Source organism: Aptenodytes forsteri, unplaced genomic scaffold (assembly GCF_000699145.1).
Source record: "Aptenodytes forsteri isolate BGI_AS27 unplaced genomic scaffold, ASM69914v1 Scaffold26, whole genome shotgun sequence".
Lineage (NCBI taxonomy): Eukaryota > Metazoa > Chordata > Aves > Sphenisciformes > Spheniscidae > Aptenodytes > Aptenodytes forsteri.
The window spans coordinates 1,295,257-1,318,656 of record NW_008794125.1 but is presented as its reverse complement, the minus strand read 5'-3'; the positions used below and the strand labels follow the sequence as shown (position 1 = coordinate 1,318,656).

Sequence of the window (23,400 nt, the reverse complement as noted above, 5' to 3'; positions counted from 1 at the left end):
ACTCGGAGAAGCCTGTTGTGCCCCACAGTGTTGTCCCTCCTCAGCCTTATCCAGATTTGGGATTAAATATTGATTCAGAAACTTCTTTTCTCTTGCGACTTAAATCCTGGGAAGTGGAGTGTTTTGGGAACCCCTCACCCCTGGTTTCCCACCTGCCACGCCTGGCTCTGGGTTTGTCAGATCAAGGTCCACCCATCCTCATGTCCACCCATCCTCACAGGGGTGACCACCACGGGCCACCCGAGGAGGAGAAATGCTGGTGGTCCCAGGTTTGGAGTCCAGGGTCCCCAGCTAGGGCAGAGAGGAGCTTTCGGTGTCATTTATTTGGGACACCCACCTTGCCAGCGGGTGTTCACGGGGAGACTGGGGCAGTTGGGAGAGTTACTTGGCACGGGGGAAACCCAGGTGTACGATGCTCTTCCACCCACTTTGGCTTGCGATGAGAAGCTCCCACCCTCGACCTGGTGAGGCAGGGACTTGAAACGGCTCAGCAGATCTTGCATCCACCTTTTCCAGACCCCCTGCCAGAGGGATGGAGACTGCCTGTGTTACAAAACCTTGGGAGCAGACCGTGCCCGGCTGTCTTCATTACAGGCTGTCTGCATTTGTGAAACTGGTTTATTCCCAGAACATTGGTCCAAGCTCTGATCTCATTTCCCGGGAGCTGGACAGCTGTCCAGCCCCGTTAATCTGGGGTAATGAATCACAGACAGGTCCATCAGATCTGCTGGGTGGGGAGGATGATGTCCAGCCCTGCACATATTCTCTCATCTATCTGTATAAATTTTGGGGGAGGTGGGAGGGTGTTGCTTTTTGCCAGCGTGGGCTTAATATGCGGGGTCGTGTCCCTCAACCTGCGTGTCTACATCGTTCTGGGGGCAACGTCCAGGGTGGTGGTAAGGATGTGCTTGTGCACATGTTGGTTGGGCGCCTGTGCATCTCTTTATTTTAGCCTGTGAGAGAAAGATGCTTCTCTTCTCTCTCCCAGGACGCTCATGGGACCATACGGGATGGATCGAACCGTGCACTGCTTTGATTTCCACGACTGTGCAAATGGGCTGGGTGAGTACTGAATCTCTGCAAGGGACATCGGGGTGGGCTGGGGCAGCTCGAACATCCCCCTGGTCCCCAGCACCCGTGTCGTGATGTGCCTCCCTGTGTGAAGTTTGATATCTCACAGAAATACTGGTTCTTGTGCCTGCCTGTGTCGAGCATCTGACAGCACCTTTTGCAGCTGGGAGGTTAAAATAAGGTCAAAACCCCGACTAATTCCCCACTGATGGTGAGCAGCCGCAGTGCTGAGAGTTGTGCAGGAGCCTGGGGCCAGAGCCCCTCCCCTGAGCAGGACGGGGGAAAAAGGCTTTTCAGAATTTTCTGCTGCATTAATTAAATTAAAATTTAAAATTAAAAAAATTAAAAATTAAAAAAAAAAAGGAATAAAATCCCAAGCACTTCCCAGCTGCCTGCCCCTGCCAGCTCTGCTTCTGCCCCGCTGCAGGCAGGCCCCCCCCGGACGCCACCCCAACAGGCGACGCAGGGCGTTGCAGCTCTCCTGGGGACCGGGCTGTATGAGTTGTTTTTGGAAAGTTTGGCCCGCGGGCAAGGGTATGAGCACCGAGCGAGTCAGACGTCCTTCCACGGTGCTCTGAACATCAAAGCATGGAAGAGAAGGGAAAAGAGATGGTCATATCCATCAGAACGTGAGAAATAGCCGCAGGTTCATGAAACTCAGCCCAAAAGGATCCGGTATAGCATCTCATCTGACCTCTGTGTATCCAGCAGCATAAATACTGGTGCTCTTTCGTGGACTTTATAAAAAATTGCAATCCTGCACCAGGATTTCTTGGGGTCCACCATGCAGTCTCCTCCATAATTTTTAATTGCAAGTGCAGCCCATCATCCCGCAGAGCAGCTGCGGGCCCCTTGGTAAGGTCCCTGGCTGACCATTTGGGGACCCCTCCTGAGAAGTCAAACTCACCAGAGAAACAAGGTCAGGTTTCCTGAGACCTGAGATTAATTAAGATTCATTATTGGCTGTTTCCAGCTCTTGGGTAATGGGACTTTCTGCTGAGGAAAGGCTTTGCTTGACTCTTCTCCTGGTCTTCTGTTCATCATGTTCACAGGAGCTCAGAGAAATGTCTTTGCTTGGTCAATATGGTATTTTAATCTCCAGAGGTGGATTTGGTTGAATTGATGGGATTTTAGCTATTGGGTTAGATTAGCTTGTTAAAGGAGGAGACCAAGAAAAGCCTGACTGGGCTGTCGCTGAGCTCTGGAAGAGGTGCACAGACGTTACAGCCCACTGCGAGCCACTTTGCTGGGTCCTTTCCCTCCAGTCTGTGGCCAGAGGGTCTTTGCAGGGTCTTGCAGACCCTCTACAGGGTCTTGCAATGTGCTGCAGGAATGATGTGGATTTTCTAATGCCGTCATCAGCTTTCTTCATCCTCTCTTGTGAGGCTTGAAACACTCAAGACCTTGTCTTGAGTCGTCCTCCAGAAATCACCCCTCTCTGCTGAGGACCTAGCAGTGCTCGCAGGAGCCCTGTGTCTGCCATAGGTGTAGCTGCTCAGAATAATGTTTTTTTGGGAAAAAAAAGGTGCCTCCATAGTTTCTTATGTTCAGACGAGGGTATTATTCCAGCAGAATTTCTTTAGGGCAGCATCAGCCCGCTCGGTTCCGGCGTGGCAGGTCAGCGTTTGGCCGCGGGTCTGCTGCTCTGTGGCTTTAGGTGGAAACCCACATGTGAACCTCAGCAGAAGTTCAAAGGGGTTACCTGGCGGCTCCTAAAACCTGAACTTTGAATTAAAGAATAGCCATCAAAGGGAAGTGCTGATTAAGAAGCATTTCTCAGAAACACTGAGATCCCATTATCTTGACCTTCATCTTCTTAGGACAGGGCAGTGAGTGATTCACCTCCAATCTGTCCCTTCCTCCAGACAGAAAAAGCTGGCCGGGGCTGCAAGATCAACAGAGGGATTAAGGGAAATGTAATTGAACATTGCTAGCTTAGGCACAAAGCGGGCAGCCTCTCTCCGTGTGGACCGCTGGGAGTGCGGCACAGCGGCTGGTGGGGTCGGGATGTGCCGGAGATGATTACAGTTGGGCTAAACAACCAGATTAGCCAGGACACCTCTTGACCCGTGGTATAGGGAGCCGGGAGCAGTTGAGATTATAGCCTGAGAAGTTGAGAGCTGTGACACTGGCATTAGTGGGAGCAGGATTAGAAGTGCCAGAGAAGCTCGAGGGTCTAGAAGAAATTTATAGGATCCCTAAGAAACTCAAGAAAACACCGTCTTGGTCAGTCTAACCTGTATGCCCACCTGGAGTTTCCCCATAAACATTTATTCCATATGCCCACCTGGAGTTTCCCCATAAACATAAACATTTATTCCGCAAAAGAGAAAATACTGGGGACATGGGCATTGGCTCCAGGACCTTTGCCAGAAAGGAAAGATTAAAGAGAGAGATCCAAAATAGGCTAGATTATCTGGCCCTAAGTATGACTTAATAAGCGGGACTTTGATGCTGTGATAATTAAAGAGCCGTTATGTACCTACACTGGGTCCCAAATATAAATTTGATTGAAGTAAGTGTTTATAAAATATGAAGACTCCTAGGAATGCTACCACCACAGTCTTTGATGATTCGGGTTTGTTGCAATCAGTCCCAGGCTGTCCCAAGGCTGGGTCCGCGCCCTGGGAGGGGTGAGCCCTTCCTCCTCCTCCTCCTCCTCCTCCTCCCTGCCCTGGTGGGGACTCCCCGGTGCATCTTTCATGGGGCAGGACTGGCACCTGCAGTGCCTCCGCGGCAAGGCGATGGGTGGGAGGGCAGCGTGGGCAGAGCCTGCCAGCACCCAGCTGGTTTGCCAATAAGGGGGTTAAAAGTCAGGGTTTTTTCCTCCCCGCCGTCAAAGTTTGAGTGCGTCCGGGAGCAATACGGTGAGTAATCACCAATTTTAATAACAAGATCGGATTTTCTCCTGACATCGTTGGGGATAAAGGAGGATTTGTAGATACTTCAGCTATATTAAACCATTATTACAATTGATTTGTGGACACAAAAGGGAAATGAGTCATTATTGGTTTGATACCTCGGCAGAGGAGCCTGTCACAAGCAGGTCCTGTTGCGCTGCTGCGTGATGCAACAGCTGTGCCTCTTCCGAGATGCAGATTTTTACATGATTTGTCTAATGCGTTTTATCATTCCTAATTACTTCATGTGCCGGTGTGAAGAAAGACATATGACGACTTCTTGAGTCATCGCCTTGGCTTAAGCCGGACTTCCAGTGTCCGCCCGTCCAGGGGAACCGATGGGGCTTTCCTCCTGCAGGACCCCCCATGCCAGGGGTTTCCCAAACCCATCCCAAGTGTAAGCCTGCTCTCCGGGGTCTCTCTGCCAGCCGGTGGCAAAGCCCACCAGCAGCCACCCCAGCCCGGTCGGGACCTGAGAAGCTTTCCAGCTGAGCATCCCTGGTGATGAGCAGGTTTTACCTTCTGTCAGCGGGCTTTGAGGCTGCAGCATCTCTTCCCCGCTTTGGTCCGCAGGCGCCTGACCTGTCTCCATGCCTTGGTGAGGCTCGCGCCGCTCGGAGATAGCTCTTTTGGGCAGTATTTCCAATTCTAGTGAATTTCTTAAAAAATGCAATGGAGAACAACATTGGTGCCTTTTCCTGAGGTTTTTTGCCATGAGTTCCCACTGCCATCAGTAAAACAGCTCCTCCCGGGCACCCGGGGGATGGGTGGTTTAATGCATCAAGCCCAGGGAATAAACTCCAGCACTTGGATGGGGCCGGGGTTTTGTGCTTGGGAGAAGCAGCAATTGGTGCATATGGGAATGAAATGAAAAATGGTGATAAATCTGGTTTTAATCACAGTTTTAACGTAAGGTGACTTGAGAGACAAGGTCTTTCCCTGAAAGTAGCTGAAAACTGCAAGGGTCCTTAGAGCAGAGCTTGGGTTATAAAGGGAAGGGAACTAGGGATGGAAATAGTGCCGTTGTCCTGAGTAATCCCAGTCCAGGGTCCACTCCTCTTCCCTCCTGCTCGTTTCAGAAAGGGGTCTCGTGTTTTGGGGAAGAAGCTGTGCTCTGTTCCCCCGGAGGGAGGCGTTTCTCGCATGGTGTCATTTTGTGCATCCCAGGACCCCACCAAGGCTCAGAGCAGCTCATCACCCCAGGACAGCAGCCAGAGGATGAAGCTGGCTTCACGCTGGCAGTGCCTCTCTCTGCGGTGCCGCCTGTCCTCAGCATGCCCTCCTGTCTAGAGTGGCAAAATGCCTGACCAGTGGCTCTCGGGAGAGATTTGTTAATTAAGGCTGGGCTTTTTAATCCTTCTGTCCACAGCCTGGATCTTCGAAGCAGGACTTAATGAGCCCTGGACAAATAAGTCTCTTGGGCCTTTTCCTGCCAGCCAGCTTACACACGCCAACAAGAAGAGGTCCCGTGGCTGGAGAGGTGGCTGTGCAGCGTGAGAGCCCTTTGCCAAGGTGCTGCTATGGAGGGTTTCAGAGCCGCACCAAAGGTCATCTCTGCACCCTGGCTCCTGCCTCTGGGCTGCTCCTCCTGGGTTCAAACACTGATAAAAAGTGGCTGCTCCTGATGTGCAGCTCTGTCATCGGTGGCAGCTTCAAAGGCTGCGGTGGAGATGCTGCTGGAGCCTGGCAGGCGGGCGAGCTTGCAGCAGGGATGTTCTCATCACTGTATTGAACCTGGGGCTTGTCCAGATGTTGCACCTCGAAGGGGGTCTCCTGGGGGAAACGTTTGTCCCCAGTAATGTTTCCTATGACAAGTCTTATCAGAGACATGAGCACAGTCACCCATCAGTGACCGATTTAACTGCAAGCGATGAACTTTGGGTTGGGGAAGGTGGTCGCTCCTTGCCTATGCCTTTCTCGGAAGCTTTGTCTCCGTAGCTGTTGCTCTGAGCAAATGCTATCAGATGCCTTTAGCCTTTGTGTTGTGTCAGTGGCCGCATCCTGTTGCTTCTGCTGCTGCTTGTGTAGTGCAGGGGATACATGGGACTTTCCACAAACGGTTTTTAAAAGGGGTGTCAGGCAGTGCCGGGGTGCCTCGGAGCTGTGCCGGAGGCTGCGTCCCTCCAAGACGGCCCATGGAAACTGCGCTTCTTTGTGTCTTTGTGTGACGGGCACTTCTCTTCTTCCAGGTATTAAGGTAATTGGTGGCATCAAGGAACTCACCGGAGAAGAATATGGAGTTTATGTCAAGAGGATCCTTCCAGGGGGTGTTGCTTACGCGGACGGTGAGTTAAACGTGGTGCAGAGTGCCACAAAGTCTGAGACAAGCCAAAAGACTCTGTATTTATTTTATACGTTGCCTTATCAGACATTTCAGGTGTTTCCTCCCATATTTTCCAGCAGTGGGGGTATTTTTTTACTGTGGCAATCATTGTAACATCCGACGGCAGCCTTGCCTTGGCTTCTCAGCATATGTATGATTGCCTCGTGTCTTTAAAGCAGGATCCATCCCTGCCGCACAAAGAACTTCACTTGGCTGCCTGTCCTTTCCCACGTGCCACTGACTGCCTGTAGCCCCAAAATGGCTGGAGATCCTTTGGCAAATTCAGCTCTGCTCTAGGCCACTGATTTCATTCTGAGCGTCTTCAAATAAGGAGGTGTTAGGCAGGGCTCTGCAGAGTTCACCTTTCATAACTTAAGCCAGAAAGATTTTTTTTTTTTTCCAAATGTTACAACATCATTTTTCCATCTAATAAAAATAAATCCAGAACAGGTGGACGTGCCACTCGTGGTTTTCTACCTGACCTCAAACTGAATTAAGTAAAAGCTTTATTGCACTTCTTGGCATTTACTTTTGTAACTTCCTCCAGCAGAGGAAGTGCTGCAACGCTGGCACGGGTTGTTCAGGGAGGTTGCAGAAACTTCATCTATGGACATCTTGAAAAACAGGTTGGATGAGCCTCTCAGGAACGACCTATGCATATTTCATCCTGTCTCTGGGCAAAGGGAGAAACTGTCCAACCTCTTCCAGTCCCTTCAAGCTGTATTTTCTGCAGTTTCTATCCATTAGTTTTCTTTTCCAGGGCGCCTGCAGCCAGGAGACCAGATCTTGGAGGTCAATGGAGATTCCTTAATTGGGGTTACAAGCGAGAGGTACCATATCCAAACGGAAATTTTGCATTTCTGTTGCTTTTGTATAATTCTGTGAAGTGGTTTAGGTTGCAGGTTGCATGGAAGACACCAGGGCTTCGCTTTGTCTGCACTCTGATGCAGCCAGTGCTGTTCCTGAGAGCCAACTCGGGAATTATCAAATGAAAAGTTTCTATATAAAAATAGACCAGTGAACCCAAACTGTATTTGTGAGAGATTCAGACATTTCCCCAAAATGCTGGGTTTTTAACAGCTCCTGGCACCCCAACTCCATCTGCTGCAGCTTCCCAGCAAGCCTCGCAGCTCCCAGCGCCAGAGATTAGCCAGGGAATTCCCTCTGGAGCTGCAATCCAGACCCTCAGCTCCCTGCCAAGAAAATAATTAACTGATCCAGAGCAGTACCGCATTTTTGAGGCACCCCTTTTCCATTAAACATGGTGCTAGCCCACTGCTGCCTTGCCCAGCTGCATGGCGTGCTTAGGCTGGATGGATGCTTGGGAAGCAGCACGAGAAGCTTCTCCTGTTCCCAAACCCCCAGAGCGGCCGGGTTTGATGAAGGAGGTCCCCGAGGACATCTCTGCAGCTGCAGGGAGGCTGCACCTGGCCCCACACACACTGCCCTGACTCCCACGGGGACGTGTGTATTTTCAACCAGAAAGCAGTCATCTCTGAGACAGAAACTTCCCGAGGGAGGAGATGTGCTGGGAGGTATTTGCTCACTGTCACGTGCATCTTCTGGGTCTGCTTTGTTATTGGGGATTTCTAATTCAGTGCAGAAGATTCATCAGGCTGCAACTTGGCTGCCCTCCGGCCCTGCTGCCAGGGCAGGGAATGGGGCCACTCCACAGGCGTCCAGCCAAAAAAAAGTCATTCATCAGGCTGCAACTTGGCTGCCCTCCAGCCCTGCTGCCAGGGCAGGGAATGGGGCCGCTCCACAGGCGTCCAGCCAAAAAAAAGTCACTTGGCTGCTGATGGGGTTTGCCCAGGCCATGGGTCTCTGCCCAGTTTGCTGGGAGCTCTGACACGCGGCCGGGCGAACTCGGTGGAGCATCGCTGCAAGCTGGCGTTGATGTGTTGTGGTCCTTGTCTCGCAGGGCTGTGGACATCCTGAGGACGGCATCAGCCACCAGCCACATGCGCCTTCTTATAACCCGCGATGACGACGCCAGGTAAGGGGTGTCATCTCGCGCCAGGAAGGGGGATCGCAGCACTCATCAGCACCGTAGCTGGGCTGCCTTTGAGCTAACGGGGCTCAAAGCCCATGGTGAAGACGGAGGTGGCCAAGGGTCTTTGATAACTGTACACTGGTGGGAACGCGCTGGAGCTGTAATGGGAAGGGAAGCAAAGCTGGTGGCTCCCCGCTGCAGACCTGGCTCCAGCCCAGCCTGCGCCAGGTCCGTTGGGCATCCCGGCATCGAGCAGACTTCTGCAGGCGTTTCCCCAGCAAGGACCAGGGCAGCTCCAGCCTCAGCTGTAGGGTGGCACAGGCTCCTTCAGCTCTGCTGTGTGGTGCTGAGCTGCCTATGGCTTATCATGTCCTGCACAGAGCTTTAGATGAAGACATAGAAGGACAGCAGGATCTTCCCTTTCATTTCCAGTTAGACACGTCTTCCTTCACCAGAGGATTCCCCCTTCTCAGGGAGGACAAGCGGTTTCTTCCTGAAACCTCTCCCCTCACCACTCCCTGGAAAATGCTTTCTCTAGAGAGGCTTGGAGGATTCAAAAGGAGAAGGAAAGAGTTCAGTTTTGTCTTGGCTGGATTTAAGCTGTGTGGGACAATGACGGTGTCATGAGAGAGGGCAGGGTTGTGGAAACCGAGGTATGGGATTAGTGGGGTCCTTTGCTCACATCCCCTGGGAGATCTGGTGCAATGTGCTGCAGCATCCTCTCCCTGCTGAATAGAAACTTGAGGTGCACCAGGAACCACTGAAATGAGAGTGGGTTTAGGCAGAGTGTGGTCGTGGGCAGGCAGGCTGGTGGCGCCGAGGCTTTGTACTGCATGTGGGTGGCTGAAGATCACAGAGTCGTTTGCTCAACGTACCCGCATCCCGTTAGCGTCAGAGATGATGGCTTCATTCCTTATCCATCAGCAGCTGTGGAGCGTTACTGCCTTAGCAGAATAGTGAGAGTGCTGTAATGACAGGGATGAGACTAATTTTGACACAGTAATATTCTGGCGGAAGAATTATTTGCTATTAATGACGGACTGCTTTTTACCTACCTCTATTCCGCTCTTCCAGTGAAAACAACACCTCAAATTATTACATTAACTGCAAGTCCTTCAGCAGCTGCTGAGGAAGCACTGGGCGAAGTGAGCAGGTCACCAGAGCTAGACTCAGGAGTTTGACCCTCTTTTGGTCCGAGTAAGGTTGCGCAAGATGCGCTTCTGTGCCGCAGTGGTCCCCTGTGTTGCCTTAGGGGTGGAAGCGGCAGTGGGCATCTCGTGCTGTCCCCTCTCTGGGTGGCTGTTGCCAGGGCTGGTCCCCAGCAGGAGGGATGGGTTTCCGCAGCTGAGCAGCTCCCTGCACCCAGCAGCAGCAGGGTTTGCTCAGGGAAACACTCTATTTCTCAGCCAGAGCCCCCAAAGCAGGTTTTCTGCCTTCACCCATGCCGATCTGTTCCAAGCTGTTCAGGCATCTCGATGTGCGTCCTAATATCTTAAATTGCACCTAATATCTTAAATTGCACCAGATGTTTCTTAAAATATATGCACACGTGGCTTTGTCGGCAGCTCCAGCTCCTTCGTGCATCTGTCCGCAGTCCCAAATCGCCCTGCGGAGGAGCTGCTTGTAAACCGGCTGAGGGAGACTGGGAGGGCAACGAAACTTTAAGCAATTTCTTTGGCCTCCATTTGCTATTGGTTATCTGTTAAATCTGCAAAAGGTTAGCCCGTGGGTGAGTGGGGAAGTAATCAGTTTATTTATTTTCTTTTTTTAAAAGATTTGCAGAGATTTCACTTACATAATCATCTCGCAAACTGTTTAATACACGAATACATATCTCCAGGATTAAGGGCTGTGGCAACAGGGGAAGGATTTTTCTGCTTTCTGCTTTTTTTTTCTCCTTAGTTTTGTCTTTATTTTATTGATGCCCTATTATCTTTTAAATCTGTCCTTGAGCGTGGGCGAGCAGACAGCCCTCTGTCTGGGTTGAACCGGGCTCTCTGACTTCCCAGGGACTGTCAGCTCTGGAGGTGATACCCACGGCTCACGAGACATGAAAGCCAAGAGAATGACACGGGGAGGAGTGCAATTCAGAGTATTTGCAGATACTCGCATGCAGGTCGCCTTCATAAACCCTGAGCGCACAAGGCACGCTGGAGGAGGAAACATAATGACTCTGGGTTTGGAAGACGATTCAACCCGCCTGCCAATTTTCCCAATGACTCAGCTGAGTAGCATTTTGTTGTGGTTGCCCTTAGGTGAATTTGACTCATAAACGCTATTATTTGTCCCTGGAGTTAATTATAGGCCCTAATTACCTGTGCTCCTAATGGAACTCAGTCCTGGCGTGTATAAGATGCATGTTTTCAGCCTGTCGCATCAGACATGCTGCAGAGAGCGGCAGTAATGCTAGGGCTTAAAGCAGAAAATTCAGATTTAGAGCTGGACACGCTGGGTCTGGATGACGGTTGGATCTGATTTTCGTCTGTGCTCACCTTTAGCTAATGAGGATAATTTTATTGCATACACATAATTATTGTTTATTCATTCTCAACCTGAAAGTTACAATAGTTCCCTGTTTCTGTGTGTTGCACAGATATCATCCTGGTCTTTCAGGTTTATGACAGTGAGAAAGCCTGTCTGCACTGCACCTTCTAGTAATCGCATGATAAAATGCTAAATACATTGCATCTCCGCATGATATGCACAGTCATCTCGGTGAAAATGGGTTGGTGTATAAACAGGGCTTGCACAACAAGCAATAAGGAAAGTAGTCTGCTTTTCTGCAAATGCACAACCAATGTCAACCAATATCCAGGAATCAGCAGAGAGGCTGTTGCTGGAGTTCATGCCCAGCCTGGTGCAAATGCAAGGTAATCCCTTTTTTCCGGTGAGCCCTGCGTGTGACAGCGGCGGCTCAGCCCACGGGTTTGTTTGAGCACTTGGTGCTAAACTGGAAGGCAGCGGTGGGGTTGACTCCTGCAAGCCTGGGGTGTCCCAGGGTCACTGCGGAAAAACACACATCCTTTTACACAGAAGCCGAGATGCACCCGTGCATGTCACCGCTTCCTAGGCATTAATGAAAAAGCAAAGACAAGCAGCGGCGTGATGTGCTGCCCAGCACAGCCAGTGCGGGAGGGCTCACAGCTCGGGATGTGCTGGCTCTGCACAGCCCTGTCCCTGGCAGGTCTGTGCCAGGATGGATTTGGGCTTCGTGCCGGAGCTGCTGCTCCAGAGCATCATCCTGCCCGGACAGCGGTGGAAATGCTGCAGCTGCTGCGTGCTGGGTGCGAGAAAATCTGCTTTTGTGATGCTTTTGCAGTGCTTCGGGTTCACGGTTCCCACTGACCTGCAGGCTTTGTTTTTTTGAGACAAGCTATTAATTTACCTGGTGTCACAGGCTCCTCTTTCTCCCCCAGCTGCGGTGCAAAGCTGAGGTTTCCAGACGCTATGCTCTCACATAACCTTTGATGTAGGATTCACCCTTTGTTCTCCCAAGAACAAAAGGGCAGGGCAAAAAGGTATTATGAGATAAAACAACAATATTCTGCAGGAAGATTGACACCCCCCCCCGCTTAATCTGCAACAAAGTCGGCCTACAGCTGGCTGCTGCTGGCAAACCCCATTATCCCACTCCACCCCGTGGGGCTGGCTGAAGGCTGTGCGGGTGTGAGCTCTGTCACAGGGATCCTCCAGACCTCAGATGTCTGCATCTTAATGAAAAAGAGCTGGAGAAGGGATTGTAAAAATGAACTTTCCACTTAATAGTAACTAGTGACAGGACGAGAGGAAATGGCCTCAAGTTGCGCCAGGGGAGGTTTAGATTGGATGTAAGGAAAAATGTCTTTACTGAAAGAGTGGTGAAACATTGGAACAGGCTGCCCAGGGAAGTGGTTGAGTCCCCATCCCTGGAGGTATTTAAAAGACGAGTAGATGAGGCACTTAGGGACATGGTTTAGTGGACATGGTGGTGTTGGGTTGACGGTTGGACTCGATGATCTTAGAGGTCTTTTCCAACCTCAATGATTCTATGATTCTATGATTCTAATACAACCCCATGATTTTTTTTTTTTAAATAAAGCTGGGCATTTTAGTCCTGCAGGCACCTGACAATTCAGAAGGTTTTAGTAAGGGTCAAATTTTAAATATTAAAGACATCTTCTGAAATCTTTTGGTGTCTGAAAGCACAAAGCAAGACCTGTTGGCATTCCTTCAGCATACTTGTTCATTAATTGGCAAAGTTTGGGCATCGTCTGCCCGCTTGCAAATTCCTTCAAATACAGCACTGAGCACAAAATTAATTCTCGGGAGATTGACACCAGGAAGTGTATTGCTTGCTGCTGGGTATAAGCGTGTGCTTCAAGTTAGTCATGTGTTTATGTCCTTGGTGGAACCAGGGTTTGCAGTACTGACCAACAAGCAGGAGCCGGGACAGTCGCCCGTGACGTAGCATTTAGTCACACCGTCTCTACAGCAAAGCAACCCTGGGCTCGGAGCTCGTTGTTCAGGCTCCTGAGCAAATAATGATAAATACTGCTTTGTGGGTGAACTTGATGACATGAAATAAACAACAACAAAGTATGCCCAAGTCGTACCTGCTCTTGCTTATAACAGAGTTTGACAGCATGGATCAGTGATTGGGTTTGAGTTGCTCAGCAGGGCTTAAAGAGCATAAGAGCTGCCAAACTAGTTACATTTGCATTGACTAAGAGTTTTTTAGCCATTGTTTTAAGTTCATAACCTGTTCTGTGCTCCGATGGATTATTATCTGAGGAAAATGTAACAACAGATGACCACAGAAACACCCAGCCCAAAACAAAAACCCAGCTGCTGATGGCTTGGTAACCACTGGAAATAATACGTTAGCTTCCAGCAAGTTAGACCTGACATTGCAACAGGTCATGGTGGGATAAGACCATCGCTGCATGAGTTACCAGTGCAACGGGAGTGTGAATCACCTATAGAAATGCAGAGGCTAATTGGAAAAATTCTGCTAAGGTAAGATCCATCCAAGGCTTAACCCAGGGAACCACAGAACAGCAAACCGCCGTCCTACTGCTATAGCATCTAAGTTGTCCTTCCACTTTCTCAGTGCTTTTACATCTATTTCAGTGTCTAACGCTATGAAACTGCTAGTTAGAACAGTTTTGTGGAAGGTGGGGGTCTTTGAACAAAGTAGTTGTCTTTTTTTAAGGTCATGGGTTTAGTTGATAAGACAATAGTGTTGATGCAAAGTATTGGGATTCACCAAGGCATTCCACTAAGTATTGTGTGACACTTGGATTTAAAATTAGCATTAAATGGAATAAATAAGGCATACATTTGATGGCAATATTAGATAAGGCAGGCACTGGTCTTTGAAGTTTGTTAATGAGCAGGTTGTTAATGGGAAGATGTAAATTACTGAGAGCATTTCCAGCAGGAACCTAAGGAGCTGATGATTCATTCATCATTTAATATTGTTGACTCCAATCTAGCCAATGATATATAACATCTGTCCCGGAAAAGTACACAGATGACACAACGTCTGCTTGTGTGTAAGAGCAGTCTCCTCGCTGAGGAGACTTTGCTGTGGCTGGTTTCCTACAGATTTATGTCTTGAGCTTGTCTGACTGTCAAGTGTGAGAGCTAGCCACTCATAACCAGGCTTTTCCTGTGGCTATAGCATCAAGAAGGCACCTTCCCATGGGGATTCCTTCATGCCTTCAAAGTGGACATCTAATGTTGTTACTGTGGCCACAGAAACACTTTCAGGGTCTCTCCCCATTGCCTGGCTGCTGGTTTAATGACACCTGTAAGAAATTAGTCATCCTTGAGGCTTTTCTCTCTGCCAAAAGGTTGGATTGATCCAGAAGTGTTGGGTTATGAAGTGAGAAGACTGCACAGTCGCAGAGGGACAGCATGCTCCTGGGAGCCGTGTTGCCCAACAAGCCAATGTGGCAGGGAGGGGAACAGGAGGCTGATGCTTGAACATGGCATCCCCTTTCCGTGCCTCCTCATCCAAAAGGATGTGAGAGGCTCACGGCAGCTCAAAGAAGGATTACAGAAATGATGCAGGAGCTGGTAAACGTGGTTCTTAACGGTTTAAGAACTCAACATGTCACACCTGGGAAAAGGAAGGTCGCGAAGCAATCTGCCTGTTGTGTACAGGTAGTTACAGCTCATCAAGGACTCAACACACTTGGGTAGTTACATGGTGGTCAAACGCAGCCTGGGAGCAAAGCATTAATGAAGGCACTTGGGCACCAAGCCAGCTTTCCAGGGGAGGTAGTGGATGAGATTGCTTTACAGAGAGGTAGTATAGGAAGCAGGGGGGTTACCTCAAGACAGAGGGATCATGCTAAATGTTTGTGGGTTGCCATTCCTCCCTGTTCTTGAATTCACCGACAAGCCCTTCTGATCTTAGGATCTGTAAATTTAGCATGTGCCTGCTGGTTCAGCATCTTCAGCCGTGAGCTGCTGGGAAGAGTACAGAAGCCTGCACTGCCCCAGCATGCTTTACAAGTGCAGGTCTTTGTTAAGGTCGTATGCTCCAAGAGTTTATCCTGCGATGTTCATGGAGGATATTACCATGGATGGATTCAGAGAGTGGGCTGCTGCTTCTGCATGTGCTCCAGAAGCCATCTCCCATCTTTACCCCAGCAAGAGCTAGCAGGATCTGCTTTCTGTCTAGGAAAGGAGGAGGAAAAACAGAGAATAATCTACATTTAACTATTCTGGAAGGAGTCACAAATAGGCCAAGCATTTTTGTTTTATGTTTGCATAGTTACAGCTCCTTCTGACAGTCTGTTTAATTTGTGTGGTCTGTTAGCAAAACTTCTGAGCCTTATGGCTGGGGGTAAAATTATTCCAGCTGATTCCTGGGAGGGTCCACGTGGTGGGGCGCAAGGCAGGGGTGCAAGGCAGGGCTCCTGCATTGATCTGCCCTCTCTCAGGAAGGACAGTCCCCGTCACCAGTGCCTGTCCATATGTCCCTTCTCAGCTCCTCTTGCCCATGTTCACCTTCACTTTCCAGGGCAGTGAAGGAGCACACTGAAGTTCCAGCCCATCGCAGGAAAGCTGCACTGCCATGAGATTGATTATCGACCTTAAGTCTTGCACAACCTCTTGAAACTAGGGGGATTATACCCTTGTGCATGAGAAAGCTCTGTCTGCTCCCCATTGCTGGAGGGCATCGGCCCTGTAGACTTGGTAGTGTCACTGCCATCAGAGGCACCGTTGTCATATAATCCGGTGGGGAATAGTTTTAAGCGGCAGCTGACTATACCATGTCTTTGTTTGCAGGAGAGAGTTCTCTGAGCTGCTGGAGAAGTTTGGCTCCCAGAGCAATACGGGCTCAGCGCGGAGCTCACCGATCCTGCACGGCGGCAGTGAGTAGCTCAGCATGCCTTTGGGGGGAAACCAAAAGCCCCTCTCTCTGCTGAGAGAGTTTTCTTTATCCCAGTGTTATTTTAAAGGAGGTTTGGTTGGATTTGTATAGGTGTTTGGGTGGAGGTTTGAAGGAAGAGGAGTCCTGCTCGTCCTTATTGCAAGCACTTAGTGCGTCCCCAGGCACAGAGCAGTGGGCATGGCCAGTCCTGCCTGCACAGAGCAAGCACAAAGCAAGACAGCACAAAGCGAGGCAGCAAGCTAGCCTCCTTGGGGTGAGCAAGGGAGAATTGAGTTGGGGTCGTAACAGCTTCCCAGATCCCCAGACTCTGCTTAATTGACGTGCTGGGCAGGTAACCCCAGCAATACCCATCTCTGCAGGTGCAGCTTTCTACTATGGATTTCAAAGCATTTCAGCAATCGTTCATTCAATGATCATTATTTTTCATTTGCAAATGGGAAAAGTTTAATGAGATGGAAGGAGGTTAACCTAAGCCAGGTGCCAGCGCATCAAATCATGTGTGCATGGGGAAAGAATGTGTCCCTCTGGCTTGGTATCCCACCAGAAGGCTGCCAACCCTTCCCCTGTGGCAGAGGTATGTAGGGCTGGCAGAGGGGTGACAGACCCACGCTGGAATTGTGCTGAGGAGGCTGAACATTTCCTCCCCATGAGCGATATACTGATGTCTTTAACTACCATGTGGTTTTCCCCAAAAAGCTGGAAAAATGGTGTCAGCTCTCAGTGGTAGAGCAGGGGAGGAGGGTGATTCTGGAGTATTTGCATTCCCTGGACTGACTCTGACTTTGCTGTTCAGGTCGATACCTGGAAAGTACATCCTCGGGCTCCTCCTCGTGCTCTCAGAGCCCGCTGCTGCTGAGCCCCGCCAATTCCCACGGACCCTTCATCGGAAACCCGGCACACCCCCCTCACGCACAGTACGTATGGGTTGCACGGGGCCGGCCCCGCAAAGCCTGTCCCTTGGTCAGTCATGAAGATATCACCGAATGCCTAACACTGTCTTAGGGGTAGATCCAGTAAATACTTCCAGTGTTTGAAAACTGCTTTGTTCACCCTTATGTCTTCTATACCATTGTATCGCCACAATGGCTAAGAGACCACAGCATCTTCTAGAAGTCCTTGTCATGCTGGCATCTTCACTGTTCCTGGGAAGCCTGTGCCCAAGAGCTGAAAAGCTTCCCTGTTGAGGCAGTCAGTATGCCTGGAATACGGTTAACAATGCAACTGCTCCTCTTCCTCCCCTCTGAAACCTGGGGAGAAGCCGTGGCTTACAGCCAGCTGAGAGGAGCCTGCACATCACCTTTATAAACCATGTCACGAGCAGAGTGTTTCTGCGAGGCCAGTGGTGCTTTTGGAATGTGTTTCAGGAGCTTGTTTTCTATTGCCCTGCTTCTGGCACATTGACATCGTGCAACAAGAGCACAAGCACTGCCCTCTCGATGCAAACACTCCTGACGCCCTTTGCTTTGGTGTCAACAGCAGTTACCTACAGACACTGCATCCTTTTGTCTCCAGAGCATCTCCTGGAGCATGTGTTTTCATGTGGTCATCTGTCCCTTTCATATTTCACAGGGTCAGAGGTATGGACAGGCAGAGCTTGTTTTTCTGCGGAGTCTCGTCTCCAGGGTGCTCGGGGTTGCCCTTCTCAAGAGGGACAGCTCGAAGGGTGTTAACCGTCGTGGAATTGGGACCATTTGTCCCCAGGGCTTGCAGCTTCCCTTCCTTTACCAGCGACTTGGCTTGTTTATGTTGGCAAAGAGAATCAGCCCTCACTGCAGAACCAGTAAATCCTCTTGCTAAATACCAGCTCTTTATTAGGGATTTGCAGAGGACAAATATCTGGCACCAGAGGTTTAAGCTGCTTGCATGGAGAGACCCTTACAGAGGAGAGGCCAGCTCATCTACTTGGCAGCTGGTTTGGACAAACTAGACATCCTTGCTCTGCTGTTAACCCATTCCAGGCTGCGATATAGGCTAGAGGGGACCTGAATTGGTGGCCTCCTCGCTCAGCGCTGCCACACTGTGCCATGTTCTGCTTGTCTCCATGCCAGTGCCGGGCCCCAGTGGTCTTCTCCTGGGAGCAGCATGAGCCGTTTGAAATCGCAGACCGTTGATTGCAGCTGAGCATCGGTGGTCAGCTGCAGAGTTGTAATTTGGGCCACGGGTCTTTTCAGGCATGTGGCTGCCATCCCTTCCGCACACCACAGGTTGTCCCCAGGCTGTGACCTCTCATTGCAGTGTCATCTGAGGTCCTGCCACCCCACTGAGCAACAGGACCCAGGTATGATTCAGTCTCGCCACAGATAGGGTCTGATATTTTGATTTGAACGGAGGGTTTAATGTTAAATTTCGTGACATCGTTTTCCTAAAATATTTCTTAGAGCGGTGTTTTTCCGTAAGACTAAGACGCATGCTGCATGAATGCAGCCCCTTTCCCACGTATAGCCAGCTGGCTCTCCTGGGGGCCCGCTGCCGGTTTGGGAGGTGCTGGCAGCACGCTGTTTTGTCACTGAGGTGTCTGACCACTGGGGATGGCACTGCTGAGGAGCACGTGGCGGTTACGCGCTGGTGTCACTGTGAGGCACGGGGTGCATAGCTGTCGTTGCGTCTTAAGTTATCAGATAACACAAGGAGGACCAGAAAGTGCAGACCATTTGGTGAGTGGCTGCTGTGGAAATAAACTGAAAAGGAGAAATGCCAGTTGCACCCAGGCCACTAGGAGGAAAGGGCTTACTGACTCTTAGATCCCACCGAATCCTTCCCCAAGACCTCCCTGTTGCGATGCTGCCCAGCCGTTCCCAACAGCCTGTGGGCGGTCAGTGAAATCTCTGGTCCCACAAACTCTTACTGCAATTGCTAAACCTCCTTCCCTGCACAGAGCCGCCTGCCGTGTCCCGGTCTTGGTGGCCTGTCAGGTCCTGTTTAGCAGGCAGCTCTTTGAGGTTAGGGTCCAACCTTGTCACTGCTCCATTCACATCCTTGGCTGTACCACTGCCACAGAAGTAAATCACAGTGTGGTGGGTGTTGCTATAAAGGTGCTTAAGGGCTCATTTCTTAGGGCATTTCACAAGGTTTTGAGTCCAAACCTTGGTTAAGACATAGCTGTGTATCCTGAGCTTCACTTTGACATTTGCGAAGGGCTGCTTAATAGTTGACCAATCTGTAAATTGCTGTCTGGTGATTTAACTGGATTTGAACAATAACCACATTGATCCTTTATATGCTTTTGCCTATGAAAAACAGGAATGCCAAATATATTCTGGTTAAACCTTTAGTTTCTTCTCTCTTTATTTTCTAAATGCAAACGAGTATTCCCCAGCATTTGAGATTATGCAAGCCAGTCATCTTCATAATGCTGAACAACGTCTGCTAAGAAACGGGAGTCCTCACCTCCTCTTTCCAAGGTTGGGTGGAAGAAAAGGTGCAGAGACAGAAAAGGTTGGGAGAAGTTAGAAGGATCATGCATGGAAAGAAAGCCAGGCAGAGTTTGTTCAGCGGCATGGGAAAATAAACCAGATCACCTCGAGTCACCTGCTAACATCTCTCCCTTGCAGCTACTCCATTGAATCAGGAATCCAGAGCATTTCTATAGCAAAATCCTCCGGCTTAGGGCTGACAATCAGTGGTGGATCTAACAGGCCTGATGGCCCCATGATTTATGTTCAAGAGCTTCTGCCAGATGGTGACTGTTACAAGGTAAGTCAGTGCGGAGACCCTCAGCGACTTTGCAAGGGGGACCTCTCCTAGAAGCTGTAGCTGTTCTGAAGCAGCTTTTCTGAGAATAGATGAATAATGCATTGCACGGACCAATGATCATTTGTGTGGCAGGAGAAGGCTTTGGGCAGAGGGACATTCCTTCCCAATGCTCTGACTTTCTCCTCCTTTGTTTAGGATGGTCGGCTCCGACCTGGTGACCAACTAATCGCTATCAATAAAGATTCTTTGGTGGGCAGCACACATGAAGAGGCCAGAAAAATAATTGCAAAAGCCAAATTCAGGTAAGCATGTAACATATTTCCCGTCATCATCATGGTGCTGTTGAGTCTTAGGCAAAAACCCTTCATGTCATACCAATGTTTGGCTTCAAGAAGCATAAGGATTATTAGTCTTAAATGATGCTTCAAGGTGGTCCTGATAGGTGATCGTGTAAGGAAATCTTGAATGCATGGATCATCCTGAAGTGTAATCCAGACCTTCCCAATGTTCTGGTCGTCATGAATATCCCCTATCACTGCCCAGCAGAGTTCTGCAACAGAACTGAAATTCAAACAAGCAACCCAGCTGGTGGAGATCCAACTACACTGGTGCAGGCTACATGGGCTTAAGTGAGATTATGCCGGAGAAAGAAGCATGGGCATGGAAGTTCTGCAAATTTAAGTTGTGCTTTTTTTTTGTTAATAAAATGTTCTGTATTTGTTGTTTGTTTAAGACATGAGGGAAACACAGAAGTGGCCTTTATTCCTGGAAGGGGACGGTTACATCCTGGACTGTCAGTTCATAACAACATCCCGTCACCACCTCCAAAGGCTGTGGGAAATGGTCTGAGTTCCTGCAGACTGAAGGTCCATGTGAGGTCCCCAGAGGTAGGTTGAAGTTCATATCTAAGACCACAGACATTGGTCCTGTGATCTTTCTTTGACCAGAAAACTCTTCTTTAGGGACTCCATGGTAGTCCTTCTGGAGAGTGGAAAGTCTGTAATGCTGATGTATGTAGCCCTGTTTTACAGCCTGGTATTTTATATCTGAAATATTGTTTTCTTCTGTCTTGGGTTTGAGATGGTGAAGGATCTGTGGAGGTAATGAGAAGAGTTTCATCTCCAGGGCCTGCATTCAGATCTGTTTCAGAAGTCTCAGGTTTTAAAAATAACAAAACCCTTCTGTGGATAGCAACCTGCATCTCTCAATACCAGTCACAGAGCTGGAAGCGATCTCAGGAGTCGGTTTGATCTAGTCTCCTACCCAAAGGCAGGAACAACTCTTTGTTCTTAAAGACCTCTGATGAGGATGAATCCACGGCGTTCCTAAGCAGCCCATTTCTGTTCTTCACTAGTCTAATGATAAGCCAGGCTCATTCTTCCTGTGAAGCCTAGCTCCATGTTGTGTTTGCAGAGACAAGTGCTCGAGCTATGCGTGGTGAGACAGGGTTTAACCACACAACCCTCACAACAATTTAGGTCTGTGGCTGGATTCTGTGCATTTGTCACTCCTCTCCTGGACTGGTGCAACGCCGGGTGTATCTTCTGCCCTCTTCCACATAAACTTCCTTTAGAAAAGGCTGGCTGGATGTTCCTTTCATACAAGCATCATTCACAAAAGGTCTTTCTTTCCAGACCCTGTGGAGACATGGACTTGCAAGAATGTCATATATATGTTGCCTTTGGTGACATGCTTATGAAAGTCAGCCTTAGCCCATATACATAGAGCTGAGTAGTACAGTTAGATCCTTCATCATCCAGCAGAAGGTGTGCTTATGTAATGTTGTGCACCTATATAAAATTACATCGCTGGCTGGAATTAAATTCTTCCTTTCTTCACGTTACTGCTAAAAGATGGAATTTTTCATGAGGTCTAGACTTCCACATTAGGGAAAGCGTGCTCAGGCACCTGTGCTACCTGTCCATATGTCCTCAGCACCAGTCCTGTGCCCCTCTCTGCATGTAAGTTCCCAGCTGCAGAAGCACTGTCTTGGTGGTGCTCAGCATATCCACCCTGTGACTCTATTTTTCCCTCTTACTTGTGCTTTCAGCCGTGACCTGGCACTTAAGAAAGGGTGGGCAATGGTCTTGGCTTCCTGTCGTGCACACTGTGATAATTGTGAGTTTTGGGTAAATAGCACAACTGGCCGTGGTCAGAATCAGGACCTCACTGGTGTGTTGGATGCAGAGCTTTAGGGAGAACCTCTATGGAGAAAGCATGCAAGGTCAAATTCATCCTCAGCTCTCAATTACAGTAATGACAAACTCTGTTTTCTGTGTGTGACCAGAGATTTTGAGATGGCTCAGGAAGGTGCCTGTGCCAAGTGCTCCTAGAGAAACCCCTGGAGTCTCTTTTGGCCCATCTGCACAAGAGGTGTATGTGGTGCCTTTGCTCTTTATGGGCCAGATGAATTGCTCTCTCTTAAACTCCTCTATCTTCTGCTCTTTATTTACACCAACAGATTCTGCTTAGCGATTGCCTGTGCCGTTTTGTCTTCTTTTTCTAGAATAGACATGAAAATCATTTTCCTGTGCCTTCTTTGTCACCGGACATTTGCCCACCAGAGCTTACTGTCTCAGGTAAGAGTCCTGCTAAATTGTTTTCTTTGTGTGGGTCACAAGCACAGCCTTGGCTCCTCGGTGCTGAGGATGATGAAATTATTTTTGATCACTGTTTATACTGCTGTAGTGGAACCTAATGGTGTGATAATGAGTCTCAGCCCACTAGGAGAGAGGGAAGGTAGCAGCTACTCAACGGGTAGTAATTATGTCCATGTTTGTCCATAGTAGCAAAATTCTTTACTAAGGCATGCAGAGGACTGGAAATAGGAGACAACAACTTCTTCCACTCTCAGCCTGTTGCTCCTTTGCAGCAGTGTCTTTGCCCACATGCAAAGGTCATGTCGGACTTGCATCCAGCAGGTCCCATTGCAGGCAACATTCCCTTCTGATGGGAATGGGTGGTCCTCAGAGACACAGTATAAAAAGAGTCAATTAATGATAGTTGTAATGAACATGGCAACCCTGGGCATTATATAGACATTAAGGTTGCCCTCAGTTGGTCAAACTGGGAAATTGCTTATAGATGTGATTAAGTCAGATTTCTCTCTACATCCAAGCTTCACTTCTGGCTTACTGTTCCATGCTGTTTTCTCTCCGTGGTCTGAGTCCTGGGCTGAGCTCTTAACTTTTGTGGGAGAGACCTACTGTTCACCCGATAGAATGGCAGCAACAGGGGGTGAGCTCAAATCACCCTGCAGCTTCACAGGTCCCTTAGGAATCACAGGAAACCTCAACAACCTCCATGATCCAGTGTCCAGGGAGATGACCTCCAGCAAGATACCCCATATCCCTATGATATGAAGGTTGCTTCTGCCCAGAGGAAAAGCTGGGCTTTCCCTAGCACGTCCCTAGCAAGCGCAGCCCATCATTCTCGTGGCCACAAGTCCAATGGCCCTTCCCCATGCGCTGACAAGGCACTTGCTCCGCTTGTGAATCCCTGTGCCGTGTTGTAATTTCCATCTGGAAGGCTAAAAGTGAGCATTGCAAGCTAAATTGTGTTTAGTCTATACCTGGGATTAGTGGGAGAGATAGGGAGCAGATGGTGCTGGGCTGGGTGTGCGTCAGCGCTCTGCTCCCAGGGATGCCTGTCTCACCTTGGGCAAGCTCAGCAGGCTTCAGCCTTCACCTTCCGTGCTCTGCACTGCAGAGACCCTGGGACAGGGACTGCTCTTGGTCTGTCCTCCCTGCCCCGAGCATCCTGCAGCCTGTCCTGGTTTCGGCAGGGATAGAGTTAATTTCCTAGTAGCTGGCACAGTGCTGTGTTTTGGATTTGGGATGAGAACAATGTTGATAACACACCGATGTTTTAGTTGTTGCTGAGCAGTGCTTACACTAGTCAAGGACTTTTCAGCTTCCCGTGCTCTACCGACTGAGCAGGCTGGAGGTGCACAAGAAGTTGGGAGGGGGCACAGCCAGGACAGCTGACCCCAACTGGCCAAAGGGATATTCCATACCATGTGACATCGTGCTCA

General features: G+C 49.5%; 1 protein-coding gene across 1 annotated transcript in view; it reads left to right on the top strand.

Annotated features, from left to right (window-relative positions):
- The first annotated feature begins 995 nt into the window (after positions 1–995).
- Positions 996–23,400, top strand: part of LOC103898097 (syntaxin-binding protein 4) — a 35,861-nt gene continuing 13,456 nt past the window's right edge. The window contains exons 1-10 of the mRNA XM_019471709.1: positions 996–1,062; positions 6,161–6,256; positions 7,055–7,124; positions 8,216–8,290; positions 15,569–15,654; positions 16,468–16,588; positions 19,226–19,367; positions 19,563–19,669; positions 20,101–20,254; positions 21,874–21,946. Of these exons, the coding sequence (XP_019327254.1) occupies positions 996–1,062; positions 6,161–6,256; positions 7,055–7,124; positions 8,216–8,290; positions 15,569–15,654; positions 16,468–16,588; positions 19,226–19,367; positions 19,563–19,669; positions 20,101–20,254; positions 21,874–21,946 (991 nt within the window). The remainder of the gene's footprint in view (positions 1,063–6,160; positions 6,257–7,054; positions 7,125–8,215; positions 8,291–15,568; positions 15,655–16,467; positions 16,589–19,225; positions 19,368–19,562; positions 19,670–20,100; positions 20,255–21,873; positions 21,947–23,400) is intronic.